This window comes from Podarcis cretensis (assembly GCF_951804945.1).
Source record: "Podarcis cretensis genome assembly, chromosome: 17".
Taxonomy (NCBI): Eukaryota; Metazoa; Chordata; class Lepidosauria; order Squamata; family Lacertidae; genus Podarcis; species Podarcis cretensis.
In genome coordinates, this window is record NC_137187.1 from 9,718,407 (window position 1) to 9,727,673 (window position 9,267).

Here is a 9,267-nt window from a genome sequence, read left to right on the forward strand (position 1 = left end):
AAACATCTGGAGGGCCAAAGGTTGCCTATGCCTGATCTAAATGAACACGTCTTGTTCTCTAGCTTGTGGATCTAAGCACTTTTTATATCTCGGACTGTGTTTGACAAAAAAGAATAATCTTTGTGTTAATTTATAGATAGATAGGCTTTCCTCTTTGCAGTATGCACTTGAACACCTCCAATAGATTTTTTGCCACTATGTAATGCACAAAGCACTGGGACGCAGGTGGCACTGTGGGTTAAACCACAGAGCCTAGGACTTGCTGATCAGAAGGTTGGCGGTTCAAATCCCCTTGACGGGGTGAGCTCCCGTTGCTCGGTCCCTGCTCCTGCCCACCTAGCAGTTTGAAAGCACTTCAAAGTGCAAGTAGATAGGTACCGCTCCGGCAGGAAGGTAAACGGTGTTTCCGTGTGCTGCTCTGGTTCGCCAGAAGCGGCTTAGTCATACTGGCCACATGACCCAGAAGCTGTACGCCGGTTCCCTCGGCCAATAAAGCGAGATGAGTGCCGCAACCCCAGAGTCAGCCACGACTGGACCTAATGGTCAGGGGTCCCTTTACCTTTACCTTTAATGCACAAAGCAGCCCTCCAAGTGAGTAGCAGGCCTCCAAGTGAGTATGAAGAAGACCATTTTCAGTACCTGCCTTTGCAAGAGGACACTGTGACCATGTCATAGGAAACTGCCTTACACAGAGGACTCAGCTATACAGCTGCAAATAAAATGTTTTAAATGTGTTGCAAAGTGCAATATACAAATGTGACACTAGACGGCGACAGTGAGCTATGACAAATTCAATGTATTTTTCAAAACGTCTTTTTAAAAAGCATTTTCACAACGTTTTTTATATGTGTGTAGATTCCACCAGAGTCCATCTATCTTAGCACTATTTACACAACTACAAATTGGACTCCAGCATTCTGAGATGGCATCCTACCCCAGCAAATTCTGATACTATATAGCTGGGGTGTCAACATGAATAAAATATTGGGGGGCCCAGGTAAGCCCCGCCCTGATTAATCGATCACATGATGCAGCGCATGCACACCATTTGAATAGCAATGCCTATAAACTTTTGGGGGGCGTCCCCCTCAAATATTTTACTGGGGAGGTGAAGACCCCTCAGCCCCTAGGAGTTGGCTTCTATGCTATATAATATAAAATGCTGATGCTGTTATATTGCTCTCAGGGTCCTCTTAAGCCAGCCTTTCTCAACCTGTAGGTCCCCAGATGTTGTTGGACTACAACTCCCATCACCCCTAGCTAGCAAGGCCAGAGCTCAGGGATGGTGGGAGTTGTAGTCCAACAACATCTGGGGACCCACAAGTTGAGAACCGCTGTCTTAAGCCAATGTCCCGTGCAATCAAAGGACGTTCCCTACAATCCCTTGGAAATGCCACAGGGGCTGCTGGAACACAGCTCCCAGGTAGTGCATTGATTTCTCAGGTTCCCTGCTGCTCCACTCTGTCTTCCCAACCACACCAATATCACCTCCCACAAAGCAATGGCATTGGACCACTTGTCAAGCCATCTGGCCCGGACTCCTGAGAAATCTTGAAAGCCATAATCAAAATGACTTTGACCACGACCTATTGTAGATTCACGATAAATTATTGAAGGATGTTCCTATGATTATTTAACGAAAGGTATTGTGTGTCCGGATGTAGTTAAGGGGATCACTTCATTAGGTATTTTGGCTGCACACTTGGAAACTTAGAGATTGCAGTTCCTGGGTGGTATAACAATAGGCAAGGGAAGGGGTAATCAGACCCAGCAAGCCTTCTCCTACTTTTCTTACGTCCTCCCATTTGCGGAAAATGAGAAACAAGAATGCTCACGCTCGCTCGCTCTCCTACCCCATATTTCCGATTACATATGTTCCTCACCTCATCACTTGTAGAAACTGCAGCATCGTGTAACACAGTGAGGTAGCCAAAGTCTATTGAACCAGCTTCCAAATCTCTCTCACTCTTTCTCCCCACTACTCAGCCCCATTTTCTTTGCAGACCCACCTTTCCCTACTGCTTACAGAAACAAAGGCTTCAAGCATTTGAGTGCTGGTATCCATGGCAAGAAGGGACGCAGGTGGCACTGTGGGTTAAACCACAGAGCCTAGACTTGCCAATCAGAAGGTTGGCGGTTCGAATCCCCGCAGTGGGGTGAGCTCCCGTTGCTCGGTCCCTGCTCCTGCCAACCTAGCAGTTCGAAAGCACACAGTGCAAGTAGATAAACGGGTACCGCTCCGGCGGGAAGGTAAACGGCGTTTCCGAGTGCTGCTCTGGTTTTACCAGAAGCGGCTTAGTCATGCTGGCCACATGACCCGGAAGCTGTACGCCGGCTCCCTTGGCCAATAAAGCGAGATGAGCGCCGCAACCCCAGAGTCGGCCACGACTGGACCTAATGGTCAGGGGTCCCTTTAGCTTTACCTTATCCACAGCAAGGTGCAGATTAATGGGAAAGGTAACTGTTGTGAAGGTGGCAGTTTATCCTTCTGGTGCAGGCCCCAAAGTGCTGTATGCATCAGCCAAGAACATTGCCCACCTTAAAAAGCTCTGTGGATTCTCAGAATCTCCAACATGCATTTAGGAGAGACATGGAATGGCATTATAGAGGGCTTGAGGGCTAGTGTTTAAGTAGAGCACAGGCTACCTAATATATCGTGATATATCAAAGCATTTTTTTTCAGCACAAAGATGAAAATAATAATAATAATGACATAAATATACCTCTCCTCCAACTAGCAACATTAACATAACTCAAATTCTATGGTGTCCTTAGACATGGAAGCATCCACTAATCACTTTATCCTGATAATAAGAACTGCGCGTCACAACATTACACAAGCAGCAGGAGCCAGCTTAACATTAAGAACACTTAGAAATTGTATAGGCTACTAATGAGATCAATTAGCACCAAAGTAGGCATAAAACTGACAGATCTATTTGTTTAATCCTGGGTCTGCCGCAATATATCAAGTGCGCAAGCTTGTGACTGCTGGGGATGGTTTCTGTTATTTAGAGCAAAGCGGGTATGCATACGAGGGGATTTCAATACATAAGGGCTGTAGCTCTGTGGCATCTCCAGATAGGAACTGGTCTGAAATCCTGGAGAGACACTACCAGTCATAACAGACTGAGCTATATGGGCCAAGTGGTCGGACTCCATGCAAAGCACTTTCCTGCAATATGAACCTCCAACATCTGAAAGCCACCAGGCTGTAACAGCCATGCATAGCAGTTCACGGGGCAGGGAGGGACACAACAATCCTTTTGCTTTTGCTACCAGCCTATTGCAAATAAATTATGGAGAGGGGGAGAGGTGTGGTCAAGCACCCAAGCAGACTGCAAAATGCAGCCAGTAGACTGTTCAGTGTGGGTGGGTACCACAAATTCAGCAGGCAGGCAAACAGTACTCCCTCTAATTGCATGAACATCTATACGCTAGCCTGAGCTCTAGCTCCATATAGGGGAGAGTGGGAATATCCATTTGAACAAAATCAGCAGTGGCGACAACAATCTAGGTCCTTGAGCTGAAGCCTTTGACATAACTCTGCTTCCTTGTTCTCAGATCAGTGTGCTTCATCGACCTCTTCCTTCACAAAAAAAGGAAAAATGTTCGGCAATGTTTTGGGGTTTTTTTTCCTTCTAGAGACAGTGTATTCAAAAAAAAGTCTACCAGTTCAGTAACGTATATAACAAGACTTAAATATTATTCTCAGGGCGCTTCCAGACCAAGGGTTTTTTGAGAGTCGGACAATTCAGTGCAGTGCACCTGACTGACACACAAAAGCAGACTGGGGTCTAGCAGATTCAGTGCAGGCAGAAACAGCAGCAGGATGACTGAAGTAGGGGCAGCCAAAGTGGTACCTTCCAGGTGTTGTTAGACTACAACCCCCATCATCCTTGCCCATTGGCCACGCTGGCTGGAACTTATGGGAGTCGGCATCCAATAACATCTGGCAGGTGCCACATTGACTATTGCTGGACCAAAATATGAACCACCCTAGGCAATGGCATGTGGTCAGTGGACATGGGGGACTAGGCTAGTCCCCTAAATATTCCCTTGGCTTCTCCTTCCCAAAGCCCAGGAAGCTTCTGCCCAGCTTAGGGAGGGAGATGCAATGCTTCGCAAGCACAACATTGCCCTCCCTCACAAGCTGGCGCCTCTGGCCTTAACTGTTCCCCAACTAAAAATTTCACAGCATGCCACTGACCCTCGGGTAGCTTATACAGTACTGCATCCTTGAAGGTACTTGTTCTCCTTGCTGCCAGTTGCGCACTTCATTGGGAAGCTGCCATCTGGATGCAAACTACACATTGGAGGCCTGAATATGGTGCACCGGTTGCAGACTGGCTCCAGTGGTACCCCTGAATTCAACTTCGAACTAATTCTCCCAATCTCATTGTGCCTGGTAGGCAGAGGCTGGGGTTTCACGCAATAAAATCAAGCTTCAACACATGCAGAAATAGCTAGGTAAGAACGTAAGAACACAAGAAGAGCCTGCTGGGGCAGGCCAAGACCCATCAGTTCCAGCATCCTGCTCTCGCAGTGACCAGCCAGATACCTATGGGCAGTGGTGTAGCGTGGGGGGTGTAGGGGGGGGCCGGCCGCACCGGGCGCAAAATCTGGGGGGGGGGGCGCGCTCGCCGTCTCCGGAGTCGCCGAAGAGCCTCGGGCGCAGGCTGTAGCAGAGCCCCATGTCTCGCGGAACCGACGAGCTGTGCGTGCAGCCCCTCCTCACAGCCCCGCCGCCACAGCTGCTGCTGCAGCTGCTGGGCCATGTTGCATTTTCCTCGCCTCTCTGCCCTCCTCCTCCTCCGGGCAAGCGGCGTCGTTTGGGCGGCAGCGCCAGCGGCAACTCGCCTCAGATCACCTGACACGGACCCGCCGCCACCACCATGGCTACCTTACCGTAAATACCCCAGCCCAGGCAGCAGCAAGAAGAAGCTGGCAGCGGCGGCAGGTTAGGGGTTAGGGGCGCAAATTACTTGCCTTGCCCTGGGTTAGGGGGCGCAAATTACTTGCCTTGCCCCGGGTTAGGGGGCGCAAATTACTTGCCTTGCCCCGGATTAGGAGGCGCAAATTACTTGCCTTGCCCCGGGTGCTGATAACCCACGCTACGCCGCTGCCTATGGGGAACCCGTAAGCAGAATTGGAGCACAGGAGCACTCTCCCCCTTGTGGTTTCCAGCAATATCATTGCCTCCAACTATGGAGGCAAAGCATGGCTGGTAGCTGTCAATAGTCTTATCCTCCATGATTTTTTAAAGTACAGTGGTACTTCGGGTTAAGAACTTAATTTGTTCCGGAAGTCCATTCTTAACCTGAAACTGTTCTTAACCTAAAGCACCACTTTAGCTAATGGGGCCTCCTGCTGCCACGGCTCCACCGGAGCACGATTTCTGTTCTCATCCTGAAGCAAAGTTCTTAACCTGAAGCACTATTTCTGGGTTAGCGGAGTCTGTAACCTGAAGCGTCTATAACCCAAGGTACCACTGTATTTTATCTGTCCTGGATTTTGCAGCATTCAGCTTTGTTGAATACTGTATCTCACAACGTAGAATAAGGTGTTTCACATTATGGTATGCCCCCCCCCAAAAAAAAATATTAACCCAAAATTGCATTTCCTGAGGCTAGAGGTTATTGTATTAATTTACCAATCATGCTGCACCCATTCTCCCTAATTCTCTTCCTCATCCACATAAAGTGCATCGTATAATATCCCACCCCACAAATCACAATCTGCTCTATCATCAGCCACCACAAAAGCAAGCAGCTGCAATGGTCAACCATCGTGCTCATTACGGGCACCCAGAGGACAGTCTTGAGAAATGGATGGATGCGTGGATTCAAAAACTGCAGCAGCCCTCCCCACTCCATCCATGTCCCATAACATGATGAACAGTGACCCCCCCCCAACTTGTCTCTTTACTAGGTCCAAGACTACAGGAAAAAGAGGTGGCAGGACCAGAGGGGACCTACTCAGTCATCAAACATGATGCTCACTGAATCTGCAAACCACATGTACTATATATATATATATATATAGGGGACGCAGGTGGCGCTGTGGGTTAAAGCCTCAGCGCCTAGGGCTTGCCGATCTAAAGGTCGGCGGTTCGAATCCCTGCGGCGGGGTGCGCTCCCGCTGCTCGGTCCCAGCGCCTGCCAACCTAGCAGTTCGAAAGCACCTCCAGGTGCAAGTAGATAAATAGGGACCGCTTACCAGCGGGAAGGTAAACGGCGTTTCCGTGTGCGGCTCTGGCTCTGGCCAGAGCAGCGATGTCACGCTGGCCACGTGACCCGGAAGTGTCTCCGGACAGCGCTGGCCCCTGGCCTCTTAAGTGAGATGGGCGCACAACCCCAGAGTCTGTCAAGACTGGCCCGTACGGGCAGGGGTACCTTTACCTTTACCTTTATATATATATATATATATATATATATATCTTCTTTCTCTTCCCCACTCACTTTCTTCTTGCACATCTGACTTTCCAAACCATTGCCAAGCCAGGGGTGTGATATGTTACTGTTTGGACATGTTCTATATAGTGTCATTTCTGTCAATCAGGCTTCAGTTCGAACTGCCCAAAGCTTAACAGTGTACCTGACCTAATTTGTTGTAGAAGCACACTGAACTGCAGAATGTTCCAACTGGCAGAGAATCAGCAGCGCTTCATTTGCAGAAGGTTCTGCCAGGATTCTGCCCTACCTGGGTCATGCTCTCTCACCTAGATGCACTCTTCTCCCTAATCTCTGCTATGCGAAGTGCTGTTAGTGGGCAATGACTCAGCGATGAGGGATATGCACCTTACACATGCTCAGAGGCATTTTTGCTGTCAGCTTCAGGCGTGCCTGAGTTGAGAGCACCTGGCATCGCAGTCCAGGGCTCCGTCACCAAGGAACTTTGGCAAAATCCTCAGGTGCCACATCCTGCCAACATGTTATTTAATCGCAAGATTTCTAACAACACAAAAGGCATGCAAGACAATCCTAAAGTCTTGCAGCTCCCTCATAATGTGGATTTGCAGCTTCCATAAGACCAGAAGAGGAAGAGTGAGGAACAAACACACACACAACACACACACACACACACACACACACACACAGGCCTTCCATCCCTAGGGTTCCAGCCTTTCTTTCCTGAGCACCCCATTAAAAAGGGGAGCGGGAGAGACCCTCTTTTCTCAGTGCTACTGGTGGACAGGAAGCACAGAATACAATATTGTCTGTATCTCAGGCAGGTGAACAGCCGAAGCTGCGTTCGCTCCGGAGATCGAGTTACAACTCCTGTCCTGAGCCGAGGAAAATAGCTGAGCAGAGGACAAATCGCCGGGAAAGTAGGTTCCTGTATAACACATCTCATCCCCAGAAAGTTCAGGACAGGTAAATAACCGGTCCCCTTCCACCTCTTCTAAGACCGGTCCCCGAGGGGGACGTCCCAAGGAAAATGAAGAGAAGGAAATGTGATTTTTTTGGGGGGAAATACAGTATATAGATGAATTCTCTCGCGGAATCTTCACATGGCATACTGCGCAGGGCACGATTCCCCCCTCAGCCCCAGGCGTGCCTCTGTACACTAAGCGTAACAGAAAGTCACTCTGCCCATGCTCAGAGGCACCCTCTCTCCCACGGAAGTCAAGGCTGCCCTCGCCCCTGGGACTTACCTCTTCTGCTGCAGCAGGTTGATTTCGTCGAGGCGCCGGTCCCAGGACTTCTCGCCCTGCAGCCTTCGCCGAAGGGCCGCCCAGAGCCCCAGGAGGAAGCTGCGGTTCCCGGGCAGCAGCATCCCCATCGCTCCGCCGCCGAGGCCTCAGCAGCGCCTCCGCCCAGGTGGCGGGCCCGAACCTGGGTCCGGCTGCGGGAGGCCAGCGCAGGGCTGCTCCGCGGGGAGAGGAGGCAGCGGCGGAGCCAGGCAGGAGCCGCGGGGAGGAGGACGAGGCGCTTGCAACATCTGGCCGGGACCTGGTGGAGCGCGCAACCTGGGAGAGGAGGGACCTGCGAGAGGAGGAGGAAGAAAGAGGCGAGGAGAAGATCCGCCCCGCCCGGCGCCTCCCCAGCAACCGGCTCCCTTGGGAGTTCAAGAGACGCGCGGGACTCCGCGTAGCAGAGGGCGGGGGGCAGGCAGGAGGCGCAGCAAACACAGCCAAAGTTTTTTTGGGCGTGCATAGGAGCCAACTCCTAGCGGCCGAGGTCCCTTCCGCCCCCCAATAAAATATTTGAGCGCCCCCAAATTGAATGGGCATTGCCATTCAAATAGTGCGTGCGCACTGTGTCATGTGATTGATAGTGTGGGGCGGGGCTTACCTCGCCCCGCCCCCCATATTTCATTCAAGTTGGCACCCCTGTTTGTTACTTCCTACGTAGCACCCTTTGGGGAAGCTTCGTCTTTTTTTGTGAAAAAAGCAGCTTTACCTTTGCCATAAAATTGCAGAGTTGGAAGAGACCCCCAGGGTCAGCTAGAACCCTCAATGAAGGAATCGTGCCCACAGCTGTCTCTGGGTGGGCTCGAACCAGCAACCTTCTGGTTCGCAACAAGACAGCAAGGGAGTCTGCTCCTGTGCACTGACCCATGGTACACTTTGCATGCAGCCCCCGGATCTGCCACAGCTTGAGGTGGGGTGGAGGGCTGCTTTGAGCAACTGAGGATAGTTGCACTTAGAATTATATAATTGTAGGGCTGACAGGAACTTGCAGTGCAGGTATCTTTCAACCAGCCTGGGGCTTGAACCCACAATCCTGAGATTAAGAGTCTCATGCTCTTACCGACTGAGCTATCCCACTGTCCTAATCTAGGGGATCTGGCTCCCTGTAGAGTTGTCATTTTCTCCTCTCCAACCCCCCTGCCCCAAGGTTCCCATGCATTTGATAGATGCATGATTCCGCCCAGCCACCTGGCCCAGGACTTCTTTTCTTGCAGCCTGTGCAGAAGAACAGTCCAGAGCCTCAGGAGAAAGTTGCAGTTGTTACATGGACTTGGGCACTCAGCCGCTTGGGCTGCGTACACAGTTCCATTTTCAGCACACTCCCACCGCTAGTATTTGAAGCCAAGTGCACATGACGAATAGCCACAATCCATAAGCATCTTGTACTTTCTTGAGAAGCACTGCTGTTTGATGCACTTTCACTTAATCCATCTTCCACCAGGCAGCTGTTGCACATCTGCAGATGACAACCAACCTTGGACAGGTTGCGGGCCCAGGGTAAAGTCAGATTATGTGCATCAGTTGAAGACATCTCTGCCTCTTCTCTAGTTCGTAGGCAACATGAAAACGCA

The 9,267-nt window shown here is 50.6% G+C and overlaps 1 protein-coding gene across 1 annotated transcript in view; it reads right to left on the reverse strand.

The window, feature by feature from the left end:
- LOC307206283 (transient receptor potential cation channel subfamily V member 6-like) overlaps nucleotides 1-7,961 on the reverse strand; it is a 71,429-nt gene extending 63,468 nt beyond the window's left edge. Inside the window, exon 1 of the mRNA XM_079959355.1 lies at nucleotides 7,658-7,961. Coding sequence (XP_079815481.1) covers nucleotides 7,658-7,785 — 128 coding nt within the window. The 5' untranslated portion in view covers nucleotides 7,786-7,961. The remainder of the gene's footprint in view (nucleotides 1-7,657) is intronic.
- Nucleotides 7,962-9,267: the final 1,306 nt, after the last annotated feature.